This window comes from Balaenoptera musculus, chromosome 11 (assembly GCF_009873245.2).
Source record: "Balaenoptera musculus isolate JJ_BM4_2016_0621 chromosome 11, mBalMus1.pri.v3, whole genome shotgun sequence".
Taxonomy (NCBI): Eukaryota; Metazoa; Chordata; class Mammalia; order Artiodactyla; family Balaenopteridae; genus Balaenoptera; species Balaenoptera musculus.
This window is the reverse complement of record NC_045795.1, coordinates 21,908,830-21,925,668: the sequence shown is the minus strand read 5'-3', so window position 1 is coordinate 21,925,668 and position 16,839 is coordinate 21,908,830. Positions and strand designations below refer to the sequence as shown.

At 40.8% G+C, this 16,839-nt stretch overlaps 1 protein-coding gene across 5 annotated transcripts; it reads left to right on the top strand.

The window, feature by feature from the left end:
- The first annotated feature begins 236 nt into the window (after positions 1–236).
- Positions 237–16,839, top strand: ZSCAN12 (zinc finger and SCAN domain containing 12). Of its 5 annotated transcripts, XR_005021905.1 has the most exons (6): positions 253–334; positions 1,188–1,668; positions 5,467–5,611; positions 7,086–8,238; positions 15,081–15,520; positions 16,747–16,839. XR_005021905.1 is itself a non-coding variant. In XM_036869532.1 (5 exons), exons 2-5 carry the CDS (start codon positions 1,246–1,248, stop codon positions 15,199–15,201), a joined length of 1,842 nt encoding a protein of 613 aa, XP_036725427.1. In that variant the 5' UTR covers positions 253–334; positions 1,188–1,245; the 3' UTR covers positions 15,202–16,424. The 5 variants fall into 5 exon arrangements, 4 of the variants coding, with proteins under 4 accessions (XP_036725425.1, XP_036725427.1, XP_036725423.1 ...); XM_036869532.1 differs by lacking the exon at positions 16,747–16,839 and having other exon boundaries at positions 15,081–16,424; XM_036869530.1 differs by lacking the exons at positions 15,081–15,520; positions 16,747–16,839 and having other exon boundaries at positions 237–334; positions 1,182–1,668; positions 7,086–11,092.

The window sequence follows — 16,839 nt, the reverse complement described above, 5'->3', positions numbered from 1 at the left end:
TGGGATTTCCCTAGCACAGTTAGGCTCGACCGCCCATCGGGTCGGGGGAAGTGGAGATAACAGCCGAAGAGGAGCAGGAGAAAACAATATCGCGAAACCGCGGGCCTGCGAGTCTTCAGCTGTCCTCTCGCATGGGCACGCGGGATATCGACCGATTTGCAAGCCCCTCCCGCCCCCTTTCTAGAGCGGCGGCGGAAGTGAACCGGTCTTCCGCACTTCGCGGCCGCTTCCGGCCTCTGTGGGTCGCTGTTGGTGGGTTCCGGTTTCGAAGCGGTTGGAGGCCTCAGCCCCTTGTCCCCGGAGAGGAACCGCTGCTGGCGTACTGGGGCTGCGGGTGAGCGATCCTGTGCTGCGGACGCGGCGGGCGGGGGTGCTACGGCCTTCTCGGCCCCGGCTGGAGTCGGGCGGCCTCCGGGCCTCACTTGCCTAGGTGGATCCGCGAGAAGCTCCTTGACGCAGAAGCTAGCCCCGACCCCCGACCCCTCGGGAGAGTGGGTCGGAGCCCGGGGATGAAGGAGAGACCCGGCTGTGCGCTCCATTCCTCCCGGGCTTGTCTCGCGCGGTGTACCCTTCTTGAATTATGCGCCTTCTGACATTTCTGAACAGTCTTGGGTCACAGACGCTGACTGGCGTCCTAGGGCCTCTTTCCTGGGCCTGCCTTTAGAGTTAAAATCACAGAACGCGAGGGTAGAAGGAAGTCTTAAAGACCAATGTCTCCAGCCTTTTCGCTTGATAAATGAAGAATGAGGAGCAGAGAGATTAGGCCCCTGAGGGAATAAATTCATGTGACTTTGCTGCTTTTATGACTTCATGATTTCCACCAGACATCTGGGCATTTAAAAAATTTAAAAAGCAGCTAATCAAGGATGTCTCAACTTTTTATTATTTGTTTGCTGTAAATGTTTGTTTATTCCGTTTAATTGTTCTTTTATCTGTCATCAAGTGGAAATGTTTCCTACCAAGTCTTACTCTTCTTTCTTAGAGTCCTGAAACAACTTAGCACCTTTTACTTAATATGTCTCTTTAAATTAGTCTATTCTTGAGCCTTTTTTATCAGAGTATTTTCCTGCGTATAGAAAATTAACCTGGAGGCGGCTTTCAAAGTGCATTTTAAAATTCTTAGAATTTGCAGTTTTTGTTTATGGTGTAGTTTGTGTTAATGATGATGGCTTCTTCTTCAGTTCCAGCCAGAAAGAGACGGCACAGGAGATCTTGCTTGAAGCATTCATAAGCTTTTGCACAGCTATGATGGCATCTACTTGGTCCATCCAGGCCAACAAGGGCCAGGATGAACTTTTGGAAATAAAGATAGAGGAAGAGGAGGTGGAGGAGGAAAATAAGTATACCGCCAGACAGGATCAGAACCTGCAAAAGAACACCACCCACAGAAGGGAGGTCTTCCGACAGTACTTCAGGCAGTTCTGCTACCAGGAAACTTCTGGACCCCGTGAGGCTTTGAGCCAACTCCGGGAACTTTGCCATCAGTGGCTGAGGCCAGAGACCCATACAAAAGAGCAGATTCTGGAACTGCTGGTGTTGGAGCAATTCCTAACCATCCTGCCTGAGGAGCTCCAAGCTTGGGTCCAGGAACAGCATCCGCAGAGTGGGGAAGAGGTGGTGACTGTGCTGGAGGATTTAGAGAGAGAGTTGGATGAGCCAGGATATCAGGTGAGAACAAAGAGGTGGTTTCTGTTTGAGAAAAGATGAATTAGAGATTTCTAGGCCAGAATGAAGTCTAACATTATTTCACAAAAGGTATTCTCGACACTTTGGTGTGTCAGAAAGGGGCCTGAGTGTCGCAGAACATTGGTTAACATAATCCTAACTTATTTATATCTTTTCTGTAGAAGGATCATGTATTTCTGCATTAAGCTACAAAATTCTGTTTGATGAAATGCTGCCCAGAAGCATTAGAAACAGAAGACTTGTAGGACAGGGAGAAAATGTTAGAGAGATGATGGTGACAAGGTGGGTAGCAGCCTCTTGAAAGGGGCATCATTTCTGCTGAACAATACAAATAATTAAGAAATAAGGTTTTGCAGATATATCCACTGCCTTGTCTCCATTAAAGGACTAAAAGATGGAGAAATCAAAGTCACCATCTCAGAGGAATGAGATGTAGGAGCAGAGTGGAAAGTTAGGAGGGAGGGGCAGGTCATGGGGCCCATGTTTCTTTGAGTAGTTGAAAGCCCAGTTAAGTTGGAAAGGTGAGATGTGAGTAGAAGAGTTAAGCACAGATAGTCCAGGACCTTGAATATCAACCTCTGGAGTTTAGAGTTTATTCTGTAGGACAGAAGCTCCTAATCTGTTCTTTCTGAGTCTAAATGAATTTTACTAACGCCAAGATATAAAAAAGAACCAAATTACGTAGGACTATTTTGTTTTGTTTTAGCATTGATAAAAGACAGTGGTTTTCACCCGGTGACAATTTTGTACCGCAGAGGGCATTTGGCAATGTCGTGGAACATTTTTGGTTGTCTTAACGGCGGGAGGTACTACTGGCATCTAGTGGCTAAAGGACAGGGATGCTGCTAGATATCTCACAGTGGAAAGAACAGCCTTATACAACAGAAAATTATTTGACCCAGCATGTCAATAGAATCAAGGCTAAGAAAGCTTGGTATAGAGAGTATAAACGGTGAAGGAAATATAATCTAGCACTGAAGTACAAAGATTGAAGAGGAAAGGAGCATGTGGCAAAAAGATCTAAGTTTAAAAAAGGGTCATGAAAGTGTGACTGCGAAGGAAGAGGCATGTCTTAGGTAAGAATTAATTGAAAATGATGACAGAGTAGAGGTATAAAGAAGGAAGAAAGAATGGAGAACTCTTTACTGAGCAGTCTATTCTAGGCTAAGCAGTAGGGATTTCAAGCTTGAAAGACTAGCATAACGGAGACACTTCTAACAGAGTTCAAGATTGTAGGCGAAGGTGGATTGCGAAAAGTTCATTCATTCAGCAGATATTTATTGACTATCTGTTGTTTACTAGGCACTGGGAATGCACCAGTGAACAAGGTATAGAGGATTGCTGCTCTTACGTTGATAGATTTTAGCCTACTGAGAGGAGACAGACAGTAAACAAAAAATCAACGAACATATAATACATCAGGTGGTCATAAGTTCTATATTTAAAGAAGCAACAGTAAAGCAGAGAAAAGGAATAGTGAATAAAATGAAGATTGTGTTGTTTTCAATAGACTGGTCAGGGAAAGATTTTCAGATAGGGTGACATTTAGAGCAGAGATCTGAATTAAAAGAGCAAGCCATGCAACCATCTAGGATAAGAGTGTTCAGGCAGGGGAAATATCAGTAGTAAATGGGTAGGTCTTAAGGTGAGAATGTGCTTATCATGGTAGAGATGTATTTGTCAAGGAGGAGATGAAATCAGATAGTTATAAGAAGATCAAACCATACAAGGGACTTGTAGACCATTATAAGGAATTCGGATTTTATTCTGAGACGGAAAGTCGTTGGAGAGTTTCGAGCAGAAGAGAGATTTAATCTGACTTAAATTTTAACATAATCACTACCTGCTATGTTGGAAAAGTTCTACATTGGGGCTCATGGTGGGACTAGGGGAGGCATAGGGGACAAAGTTAGAAGCAGGGAAACCAGATTAGGAGGCTGTGGCTGTAAGCAATAATCCAGGCAAGAGGTGCTGGTGGCCTGGACTAGGATAGCAGCAGTGGAAGTGGTGAGATGTGATTGGATTCTGGATACATTTTGAAGGTAGAGCTTGAGAGGATTTGTTTCTATATAGGTTGCGGGATGTGAGAGAACGTGAGTTAAAGATATGCCAAGGTTTTTAGTCTGAACATCAGGTAGAATGGGTTTGTCATTCACTGAGATGGTAAAAGGAATCAAGAGTTAGGTTTTGGATATGTAAATTTTGAGATTCCTATTAGAATCCAAGTGGAAAGTTTGAGCAAGCAACTGGATATAAAAAGTTGGAATTCAGTGGGGGGAATCTGTGCTAGAAATATAAAATTGGGACTTGCCAGAATATGGGTGATAATTAAAGCCATGAGACAAAAAGGGATCATCAGGGGAGTAACCAGCAGTGGAAACTGGGGAGTAACTGGGGAGGTAGGAAGAGAACCGAAAGAAAGAATGGGATTTTCAGGTGCAGGCAAAAGTAATTTGGTTTTAGTCGTGTTGAGTTTGTATTGCCAGCCAGTCCTTTCCCTTGAGGGTTGCTGAGGGTAGCTAGTGGAGTTTACAGCTTGATTTATGAGGCCTAGCCAAAGATCCAGGGACAGAAGGCACAGTTCACTATACTGGCCTTTTTTTGCTTCCCCCTTCCCAAAATTTGAAGTATCAAAACAACTTTTTCTGTACATCTGAGATAGTACCTGCTGATTTTGGCTCTTATTCTGAGAGAGAGATTACAAAATGAAACTATGTCAGGGAAATAGAGCCAGTGTATGGTGATTTCTTATTTACAAAATTTAGCCACTGAAGGGGATGGGGAAGTAACTTGAGGGCCTGTCGTATGCCAAGGCCTTGTGCGAAGTGCTTTACATGCGTGGTGTCATAATCTCAGAGTAACTTCTAGCCCATGGTGACAGAGCTACTAAACTAAGGATCAGAGTAAGTAACTAGAGTGATTCCAGGTCCCTGCTTTTTATAATACCATGCTGGGGAAACCTATTACTTTTAAATGCAAGAGGAAATGGGCCCATGGAGTAGTGGAAGCTACAGAGTGGCTGAAATTGCTGAGTAAATGAGTTAATTGAAGGAGCAAGGGTCACAGGGAAGCGGAAAAGGATGAGATTGAAGGCAAAAGTAGATACAAGCCTTGAAAAAGAAAAGACATCTTCCTCTAAGATACAAGGGAAGGAGAAGAGTATGAGAGTGGAGATAGATAAAGTGAAGGGGAGATGATTTTTTGAGATGATTGTGATCTTAGATAAATAGAAAATAAGATCATCTTCCCAGAAAGAAGTGGGATGGGGACCTCAGAAGAGCAGAGTCTATTAGGAACAGCTTTTGGGGTAAATATGGAAGAGATTTCTCTCCTTTTCCTTTTTTCCCTTCCTTTCTTTACTTTACTTTCTCTCTTTCCTTTTCCCCTTTCCTTCTTTCTCATTTCTGTTTTATTTCCCCCTAAGTTCTTTTCCCCTCCTTTCTGCTTCTTTTTACCTTCTTTTCCTTCTCTCTTTTCTTTTTTTTTTTCTCTCTTTCACTTCTCCATTTCTTTGAGCACAGACAAAGAAGTAAAAGGGGCACAATCAACATTCTTTAACTGTTAAGAATAGGGGAAATTACTTCCAGCTGCAGAAGGGAAGGTTTCTCAGGAGGTGACATTTATGTTGGCCTTGAAGAATGAGTAGGATTATGGTAAGCTGATATCTGGAAAGAAGTTTATTTCAAGTTTCAGAGAGCTGGGTGCCACTGCCATGAATAGTATACTCTTCTGTTTAATGTTATCAGAGTGAGTATCTCAGTTATATCTCATCTACCTCAGGTCTCAGTCCACACTGAGGAACAGGAAATGTTCTTGCAGGAGATGGTAGCTCTAAGAACAGAACAAGAACCCAGAATGTCCCTCCCATCTGTGAAAGCCCAGCTAAAATGTGAATCTCCAGAAATTGAAGCCCAGAAGAAGCAAGGTAAAGAAGAAAGACCCACCTTGGGAGGAAGGGGAAGATGGGGCTAACACAGGACACTGGGACTGTTTTGTACTTTGTGCTGTTTCTGATCATTAAAGTCAGGAAAGTCTCTCTAGAAATCTGATGGCTCATGCGTAGGCCTCAGGCAGCCTGGTTTGTCACTCTACAGCTCTTTTTTTCTCTTTATATTAATATTTTTAAAATTCTGGCTGTATTTTATTTGAAATCACTTAGTTTAGTTCTTCTGACAGTTATTTTCCTCTGTACTGACCTTTCTGCTATTTTTAGCCTTTATCCTAGCAGACAATACCATTATCTTCCAATTCGACTATCTCCTGCCTCCTTCAGTTAAATAAACCTTTGCTCCATGATGTCTGCAGCTAACTCTCAGATGGTACAGGGAAAAAAAATATATATGTGTGTGTGTGTGTGTGTGTGTGTGTGTGTGTGTGTATTACTCTTATAAAGAGAAGGAGTAATAAAGCAAATGGGGTAGAATGTTCAAAGTTAGTGAAGGGGTGAAAGACTCAGTACCTTCCTTATTTCTACTTCCTTATTGTTTTTTTTCATTTAATTTTTTTAAATAGGTGAAAATTCACATGGCTCAAAAAATAATAATTTAAAGTTACCCAGTGAAAAGTTTTCATTCCACTCAATTTCCCTAGCCATTTGGTCTCCTTACCCCTATTCTGAAATAGGTTGTCACTGTTACTAGTTTCTTGTGTGTGCTTCTAGAGATTTTTTAATCATATATGTATGTTTTTCATATTCAAATATATTTTCCTCTCTTTATCACTAAGATTGTAGAACCTTGCATTTTTTGTTTCTTAACAGCTGCTTAATATTAAAATGTATGGATATATCATGCAATTAACTTCCCCTGCTGATGACATTTAAGTTGGCCCTGCTCTTTTATTGTAACAAATAGTGCTGTGGTAAATAACTGTATGTGTGAGTATATCTGTAGCATAAATTCTTCTGTGTGGAATTACTAGGTCAAAGGTTTTATTATATAGTTGTAATGTTTATATATATTGTCAAATTGCCCTCTATAAAGCTTGGGTCAGTTTACACTCCCACTGGCAATGTATGATATCCATGTCGTGAACATGGTGTTATATCAAGCTATTGGCAAATCTGATGGGTGAAAATTATACTCAATATTGTTTAAATTTGCTTTTCCCTTATTGTGAGGTGGAGCATCTTTTCTTGTGTTTAAGAACTATTGTATTTCCTTTCCTGGAAACCATCAGTTTTTTTCTTTGCCAAGTTTTCTATTGGGTTATTGGTCTCTTCCTTAACAGTTTTCGGAGTGCTTTGTTTATTAGTCTGTCGTATATTCTAGTGCCATTTTATAGTCATGCAGGAACTCTAGGTTCTTATGTAATTTTTCATTTGAATAATTTTGTGTTGCCTAGTGAAGTTGCTGTTTGCTATCACAAGAAACTAGTTAACATTTATGATCCATTTTTAGTTTCAGATGTTGAGACTGGAAATGAGTATAGAAATTTAACTCTAAAGCAAGAAGTTTCTGAAGAAATGAAACCATATGGGACTATATCTAGCAAATTTGAAAATGAAATGTCTCAGTCAGCTAAGTATGAAAAAACTTATGAACATGAAGAAAAAATAGGAGAGCCTTCTGGATACTCCAGGGAAGATAAACAACATACATGTGATGAAAATGGAGTAAGTTTGACTGAGAACTCAGACCTTTCTGAACACCAGAAAGTCTGTCCAGGAGAAAAGCCTTATGAATGTGATGACTGTGGAAGAGCTTTTAGTCAACACTCATGCTTCGTAGAACATCAGAGGATCCATACTGGAGACAGGCCCTACAAATGCGAAGAATGTGGAAAAACTTTCCGTGGGAGAACTGTGCTTATTCGACACAAAATAATACACACGGGAGAGAAACCATATAAATGTAATGAGTGTGGCAAAGCCTTTGGCCGGTGGTCAGCTCTTAATCAACATCAGAGACTTCACACAGGAGAGAAACACTACCACTGTAATGAATGTGGCAAAGCCTTTAGCCAGAAAGCAGGCCTCTTTCACCATCTCAAAATCCACACAAGAGACAAACCTTATCATTGTACTCAGTGTAATAAAAGTTTTAGTCGGCGTTCAATTCTTACCCAGCATCAAGGAGTCCATACTGGGGCAAAGCCCTATGAGTGCAGCGAGTGTGGAAAGGCCTTTGTTTATAACTCCTCCCTTGTTTCCCATCAGGAGATCCACCACAAAGAAAAATGCTATCAGTGTAAGGAATGTGGGAAGTCCTTCAGTCAGAGTGGCCTTATTCAGCATCAGAGAATCCATACTGGGGAGAAACCCTACAAATGTGATGTATGTGGAAAAGCCTTTATTCAGAGGACAAGTCTTATGGAACACCAACGAATTCACACTGGAGAGAGACCCTATAAATGTGATAAGTGTGGGAAGGCTTTCACTCAAAGATCAGTCCTCACGGAACATCAGAGAATCCACACCGGAGAGAGGCCCTACAAATGCGATGAGTGTGGGAATGCCTTCCGAGGAATCACCAGTCTCATTCAGCATCAGAGAATCCACACTGGCGAGAAACCCTACCAATGTGACGAATGTGGCAAAGCCTTCAGACAGAGGTCAGATCTTAGTAAACACCAGAGAATCCACAATAGACGTGGTCCCTATAAATGTAAAGAGTGTGGGGAGTCGTTTAGGCAGAACTCAACTCTTACTCAACATCAGACTACCCACAAAGGAGAAAAATCTGGTTCTGTGTGAAGACTGCAGGGAAGCTGTCTCACAGAGTGCAGGCTGGAGAGGAATACTAGCTTTGAGATGATTTAGGACAAAATGTTAGTCACTATTGCTATAAGGTAACTTCGGATATTTCATAAAAAATACACTCTGTGCTGCCCATTTCATTAGGTGCTGTGGAGAACAAGAAGCATAACACCAGATTCCTTTTCTCAAAGAGTTTACAACCTAGTTTGGGATATATAAGGTCCACCTGTTTAGTCAAGACTATAGGACAATAGAATTGATGCTCAAAGTAGTGTAGAATTAAAGTGGCACTTGGCAAGCTATAAATTCTGAAGGACAGATCACTGTTGCCTGAAGTGGTCAGGAAAGACTTTATTTAAGATAAAGGTTTGATGGGGATATTTGGAAGGCAAAAGGGAGAAAACATTTAGGGTAGAACAAATGTAAGCAGAGTGCATGTAGTTCGGAAGCATCAATGACAAGACTAGCCAACCTAAAGTAGAGAGTTCATTCAAACTGGGCAGTTGATGGCATTACGTTGGAAACATAGCTTGAGGACAGCCTCTGGGAGGGTTAGAATGCCAATAATTTCACCTTATACTTTGACACTTACAAAGCACTTTTCTCATTGAATTCCTAAAATGTTTCTATAAATTAAAATTATTCTCCATTTTAAAAATGAGGATACTCTTGCTTATGGAGATGGTGACATAGCTACAATATCACACAAAGGAAAAGACCAGCAGCTTAAGTGCAGTTTTATGACTTCAAGTCCTATTCATTATACCAGTGATTCCTCAACATCAGTGAACATCAGAATCACCTGTGGAGCTTGTTTAACATACCTGAGTCCCACTCACAGATACTATGCTTCATTAGGTCTGAGATGGGGATTGAGAATCTTCATTTTTATAGCTCCACAGTCACCTGATGTACTCTAAATTTTGAGAAACGTTGCGCTGAATCACTGCTGCCTTCGTGGTTGCCAGTGAAGTGAGGAAGCATGAACACAGGCCGCTGCAGATTTTTAGCATGAGGAAAGCCCTTCAGGGGACATGTGCCACCAGCTCTTTACAATGAACAGGGAATTGGACCACCATCATGCCTAATAACTAGGTCTTCAAGATGGCCTTTCTGTCCCTTCAAATTTAAATGTTTCAAAAAAGACCTATATTCCAAGGCTCCCAAGGTTCTTCTGAGTGTAAGACCTGTGTGTGTGTGTTTAGGGGTGGGGTGCTGGTGTTCTTCCCTGTTATACACTTCCCTTTTTTCCCACCTCCGTAGTTACCATTGTGTTCTGAATCCCCTAATAATTTCTCGTGAGAACTGGCTTATAATTTTTTGGTTTGTATACCTTCTTGAGCACATAAAAGAGCCAAAGATGAGTGATTCTTTCCCTTGGGGCTTCAGAAAAAAAATCAACCAAAAACTGGTTGACATTATCCCTATATTACTGAGTAAACAATTCTGTTTTTGATGAGAACCTGTGATGATCATTGTAGTGGATAGCAGGCAAGCCACAAAGAAGTACACACAGCTCCTGGTCTGTTTATCTTTTTATTTACAGAAGTCATATTTGATCTCTACTGAGATGTCCTTTTATTTCTTTCCTTTTCGACCTTGCCACAGCAAACTCCATAATTTCTAGGACTGCCTTCCCACCTCACCCCACACAACTTCAGTCCCCTCATCTCCCTTCACCTCTAGCTGGTCAGTGGGTTTGAAGTGGTAGGATAGTGACAAAAGAGGAAGGAGAGAAAAAAGAAGGGTAATCACCATTCTTTAACTGTTCTAACTACCTTTCTGCCCAGCCCTGTCTTTATCCCGTCTCTCCACTCCTATAATATACCCTACCCTCATTTCCCTAGCGCCCTTGTCTCTTGCCCCTCTTATCCGTAATCCCTATATAGGACATAGGAATATCATCACTGGCTTGGAACTAGAAGAGTCCCTAGTCCTATAGAAATATATATGTTCCTAGCTTTCTAAATTGTAATTGTGAACACATTTTCCCATGAAAATGATAATGGTATTAGTGCTATAATTTAGGCATATTATGTGTCACATTGGCTTTTGGGATTAGATTTACGTTGACTGGGAAAACTTTCTGAGTTCACAACATAGGAAAGCAAATGAACATTTAAAAAACAACTCATTCACAAGTTGAGGACTGCTTAGGCTTTTTCATAAGACCAACAGTGGAGTTGTGCACCAGGCATTGAGGCAGCTAGGATTGGAAACAATTTTTTTTTATGTCTGGAAAACGAACAAGGATCCTAGAACTGAGCCTTGAGAGCTCTGTAGCTGTAAGTATATGAGGCCTATTCCCTACCTAAGGTTACCCTGTCTCAAATTTCTCTCATGTAAATTCGTCTCTTTGGAGGGGACTTGACTTAGTAACAAGAGCCTTCATGAGAACATCTCTTTACCAAACTGATGCTGTCCATACTTGTCATCTAATCTGATTCCACAAACATGTTTTCCAAACTGAAATTGCTCTTCATAATGTCAGAGCCTCTCTCTTTAATCTGACTGCTCAATGGAATGCAATCCTTATTTTAAACTTGCTGTCTACTCTCCATGCTGTTACTTGCAGTCTCTCCAGTTCGTCTTCTGCTTAACGTGTTCTCTCGGTGCACACAGCTTCCTCCATTTGCCTCTAACTCCCTTAAGTAATATTATAAAGGGACCATAAACAAAGACCCAGAACAATGGAATATGCCTATGATATAGAAGAATACAGTTCGTAACTTATTTAAAAATAAATGTGGGGGTTTTGTTCTGGTTGTTTCTTGTGCTTAAATACAGTTGTAGAACCAGAAGAAAGGGCGGAGTGGCGTGGGGTTTCCAGGTAGGCATCAAAGGGGGTCAAACTAGTCCTAGATAAGGAGAAGATATAAGGTTACTATCTGGAACTAAATTGGCCACACAGATAAGTTGAAGGCCCTGAGGGGCAAGTGGAGGACATGACATGTTAGATATGGAGTTCGGGAGTGCAGTGAACAGAAAATGCCTTGAGATGAAGTCAGGAGTACATCTTTATGTATAAAAGATGTGGTGTGATAATGACAGGACCTAGGAAATCAGGGTCCCTTGAAGCAGTTCATCTATGTGGATTTTTAAATCATCAGTAACAGGAGGCAGGATGGAAAGAAAAGAGTATGAAAGTGAAGCAAGTCCACAAGAGAAGTAATGGCAGCCAGTAATACAACAGCCAGGTAGAACAACTGGTATAAAACTCAAAGGAATCATGAAGCAGCAGCTTAGAAATAACATTAAGGATGAGAATAAGATTGACTAGCCTCTCTTCTAATTGATCGAAGGTAAACAAGATATTGAGTGTTTAAGGCAAAAAACACCTGGAGAGGTTGGGGGAGAATCAAATTTCTAAAGCAGTGAAAAGTAAAATGAGCTTAAACATGGGCTTTGGATGAAAAAGTAACCTGACATCACAAAAGGGTTCCAGAGAGTGTAATAGAAAGGGACTGAAGGGAAGGAAGATGGGCCCCTTTTGAAAAAAAACAAAAGCAAACAAAAAAGGGTGCTGAGCAGGGCTCTGGGATTGAGAAATCTCATGGGCATGGTGAGGATGGAGGTGGAGAGCAATCAGATAGAAGCACTTAGAAAAGCTCTGCACTCCTATACTCAGAACAGAAGTAGCCTCTTTCATTAATATTCAGTGATTGATTGTAAAGTTGTTAACAGTCAAAGTCTTATTATTGGCAATCCTTAGGAGTAGAGGAAAGGATTTATTAAGAGTAGTATGTAATTGTTAACTGCTTACTAAGGGCCAGACATTATTAAATGCTTTACTCACATTATTTCATTTTTAGCTGGGGAAACAAATCAATAAAGCTGCTTGAGGCCACAAAGTTAGTATGTGGTGGGACCAAGATATGAACTAAGCAGTTCCAGAGCCCACTCTTCCTCTGTTTATTTCAGATGAACAAACTGCATGTTGCAGTGGTATTCAGTGCTTTGAGTTATTACCTGTAGAAAATTTTCAATTCCTATCACTATTCTGGAAAATACTTAAGAAACTCTGTAGAGTCCTGGGTCCAAACACCAAAGGCAATAATATCCCCATCCTCTTGCATACTAAATCTTGGATGAAGTTTGGGCCAGCATAAATATCAGCCCTAATTCTTGTTGCCTGCACAATGAGGGTGTCTGCGGGAGACATTTCACTTTAAAGATGAGCTCTTTATAGGAAAGGATCACACTTCTAGCTTAGAACCATTATTCTATGCATTATTCTGACAGAATAAGGGATATCTGACTGTCTAATATAAATCATAAAGATTAGATGTCCCCATTATGGATCTATCCAATAACTCACTATGGATATACCTTTGATGAGGGTTTTTAAAAGTGTTTTTATATTTGTAGCTACTACCACTTCTTGGATTAAAAAAAACTTAGGTAAGTATATATTATATAAAATAGTTCTTTCAGATGCTCCTCCTGACTCCACAAGCACAGAATTTATTTGAGCAACAAGTGTTTGTTTAATATAGGGATAATCATTTTGATAACTTCAATTGAATTTTCTCAACTTTCAACCTTTCACACTGAAAATTTTACATTTTAAATCCCCTCCAGCAGTTCATCATTTTATTAAAATTTCTTTGGGTCCTCTCTCCTTCCAAATGTTTCTGGGTATAACTGGTAAGGAGTTCTTGAACATTGTTTCTTATACATAGTATTTTAATATCATATTTGTATATAAAAAGTAGGTATGGTTATATTTTATATAAAATATGTTTTTAATTTTTATTTTATACATATACTTTCATTTTATATACATATAATTTGGTTTTGACAAAGCCAACCACGATAAGTGTTTTAAACTTCTTAGTTGCTTAGCTCCCTAGCCCACATTGTGAGATCATTATTGAGAGCCAGCCTTATCCCTTGATTTCTTGGAAACAGTTGATTCTCTTCCCACACGTATAAAAGACCTTTTCCAGGTCAGTCAAGGCTCCCAGAGTTTTCACCCATCACAGTTCAAGGTGATCTTTGGGGAATATATGTTTGCTCTACCAATCGTCTTCTTAAGCCCAAATGGCCTGGTCCTGGGTGTCCCGACGATTCCTAAGAGGAGGCCATTTGTTACCTCTGATTTATGCAGATCGTCATTATTCCTGTCTAAGCTTGATAATGCGTATCTTTTTGATCTAGTGCCTCAGCTCAGCCTACTTAAGTGAAATATTTAAGAGTAGGTATATCACCATTTCATCCCTGATAAAGGAGGAGGAAATTTAGGAACTCTACAGCTTGCTGTAGCCAAACTCTAGCTCAATGACGTTGAGCAAGCGACTTAATCTCATTTCCTCATAAAGTATAATATCAACAATAGTACCTACTCCTGCCTGGGGAGCCGCAGACCTAGGGAGGATAATTGTTATATGGATAAATGGGGGGTTTATATAAAGTGCTTAGAACAGTGGTTAGCACCTAAGTGCTTTATAGCCGTTTGCTATTGTTCTATTGCCGTGGGCTCTCACTGGGCTCTCTCAAATGCGTTGCCTCTAGATGCTCCAGCCCCAGGCCTGAAATTACCTGTAACTACGCTGCATTTTTCCCAGGACTGCTGCGTTGTTGCCGCTGGGATTAAAGCTCCCGCTCAGGTCTACTTTTAATTTCTTACCTTGGGAACTAATGAACAGTGGCTGGCAGGACATAAACATCGCCTAAACTGGCAAGGAAAGATTTTCCTATCTTTTGTCTCCACCCCTGTAAGAGATACTTAGCTAAGGAGTTTCCCTTTTTGTCTGAGTTGCTCTTCTGAAGTTCTGCCGCGGGAAGGCGGACCCTGGGCGGAGCCTGCCATGCCCCAGCCTCGGAGCGCAGGCCCTTGGAGTTACCTGACCTAGCTGCCCAAGCCTGCGCTGCTCAGCAGGGGCGGGGATGCTGCCAGGCAACCACGGAGAGGAGAGACCCTCCAGATTCCTAAAGGAGACCTAAGGGTGAGGCATTGTTGACAGCCGCAGGCCTAGAACTGCGAGCTCTTTCGGCCTTTGGGTCGTAGGTGGTGGTGGTAGCGGGTTCATGGACTCAGGCTTCGACTCAGTGTGTGATCCGGCCCTTTAGGGACTCCGGTGAAGTTCAGTCGGACGAATTGAGTTGCAGGCGAAAGTTAAAGATGGCTTCCACGTCCTGAGTTGTCATAGGTTATTGGGGCTGTTGAGAAAAAGACGAAGGTCTGGAATTTGGTAAAAGGAAAGTTGGGCTCCTTTGAGATGATCCCACTCATGACTCCCTAGAATAAGTCAGAACACAAGGAACGACATAGAATCCACTTGTTTGACTTTTAGAAAATTACTTAATCCCTCTGTGCCTCAGTATCATTCATCTGTAAGTGGAATGATAAAATCTGCTTAGATGAGTAAATTCACAGTCAGTTTTCAATAAATATTAGCCGTTATTTTCTGATCTCTAATGTTCTTTACCATTTGGGATTCTTAGAAGGGGAGAACCAAAGGGAGGAGGGTCATGGTCTTTCTCTCAAGCTTTATTAACTTAAACTAGGAAGTAAGAGATTATAGAGGATAGTGTTTACTAATAATTTGCAGTCACTCCCACTCTGTCTTCTAATTTTTTTAGCTTTCTGACAGAGTTCCTTTTTTATTTCAGTGCGTTGTCAGGTAAGTGAGTTCTTGGGTAAGAGCTAAATAAAATTTAGAGTTTCTGTTAACAGTGTTGTTCTATGCCTCAGGAAGAAGACTAGCTACAAGGATATACTTCTGAAAAATCAGTGTGAACCCCAAGCTGGAGTGAATCTTCTCCTGAGCTCGCTTATTCCAGAATGGCAGTCTTCTTGCAGGAAAGATCTCTAATAGTGACTGATGGTAGAGGGAGAGGGCTGTGCCTGGGACCAAGAATCAGACTGGCAAAACAAAATCTTTCTTCCAACTTTAAGTTGTTGCTACCAGGAAATAGATACTTGGACCTCACAGGGCTGTCAGAAGACTCGGGGAGCTCTGCCCACAGATGCTGAGACCAGAAATACAGACCAAGGAGCAGGTGCTGAAGCAGGTCCTGACCTCTGCCTGTAGAGCTGCAGACCTAAGGAGGATAATATCATTCAGAATGTAGAGAAGAGGCATCAGTTATGCTAGAAAGGTTGAAGAGACAGCTTGAAGGACAAGCCATCAGGTGGGAAAGGTGGGGAGGATCATTTATGGCTTGACTAGTGAAAGGCTTCAGGAATAGAACAGAAAGCAGCAAAACAACTTTAGGATCCACCAGATGTCTCTGGAGCCATAACCCAGTATCTCCCTCATGGGCTTTAATTCCGCCGGGTATTCATGTACACCTCTGGAATCTTCTCTACCTATATTGTTTTTTTTGTTGTTGTTATTTGGGTGTTTTTACTGAAGGATAGCTTCAAATTCAATTTTCCAAGACCATCTTCATCCATTGCTTTTAGGGCCCAGATAGAACAAGGATAGAACAAGGTATGCTTATGGCAAGATAGTACCCTGGAATCAAAAGGTGTCAGGTCCTGTCTGTTAAGACCCTACCTTAGTTTAACTCTCATGTTATCGCCTTATGAAATGGAAAGCAGATGAGAAAGAATGTCTGCAGAGAAAGAAGACATCCTTGAAAAGAAGGTTTTTAGAACTCTTATTAGTGTTCTTTCCCTGGAAACCTTGCCCCTACCCGTCTCTTTGCCCAATTCTTTAGGTAGAAACTCTGAGTAATATTTGGGAGGTGTCTGTGTTTTGTTTTGTTATTGTTTTGACTTATTCAACTCCTTTAGCTTTAAAATGTTTTTCTTCTTATCTTTTAATCCTGAATATTAACTGAAAAAATTATTTTCCCCACTGTTATTTTTCCAGTTTACTGATTTCCCCACATCAAAATAGTATGCATTTTGAAACTGATCTACCTATTGCTTCAAGTTAACTTTTATTATATGCCATTGTTTGTTGATCCATTTAACAAACATTTATGGAGCATTTTGTTTGTCTATACTAGTGGCCTAGGTACATTCATTTGGTGTAAATGGTACTTTTAACTACCCTTTAGCAAATTAAAATTTCTCTTGGTCTCATGATATTCCCTTTTTTTCACCTCCAGATTCAAACTGACCGCCTCTTAACTTTTTTGATTATACCTTTTTGATTCTTTGTCACATTTTGTGAGAAAATTCTGTATGCTCTTCCAGTCTCTTTCTGTCCAGCTGTCTCTTCTCAAACTGGAACTTCACATGCCTTCTTGCATGCTTTTCAAAATTGAATTGGTAGTTTAGGGATACTGAAAAGGCATGCACTTTAGATAAACCTGGGTTTTATTTTGATCACTGTTTCTCATCATAAGTCTCATGATCTCAGCAGAAGAGACAACTGACATTTGAATTGTCTGTGCATTTTTTTTAGATGGTGTTACTGAGAATGAAAATAAGGACTTGTCTCCAACACAAAAAAATTCTGAAGATGCTAAATTATGTGGGGGGAATCTGTAGAATTACA

Coding starts and splice junctions, on each gene's coding strand:
- ZSCAN12 (XM_036869530.1), top strand. CDS start 1,246: ATGATGGCATCTACTTGGTCCATCCAGGCCAACAAGGGCCAGGATGAA. Junction 1,669..5,466: donor TGGATGAGCCAGGATATCAG/GTGAGAACAAAG, acceptor CATCTACCTCAG/GTCTCAGTCCACACTGAGGA. Junction 5,612..7,085: donor TGAAGCCCAGAAGAAGCAAG/GTAAAGAAGAAA, acceptor ATCCATTTTTAG/TTTCAGATGTTGAGACTGGA.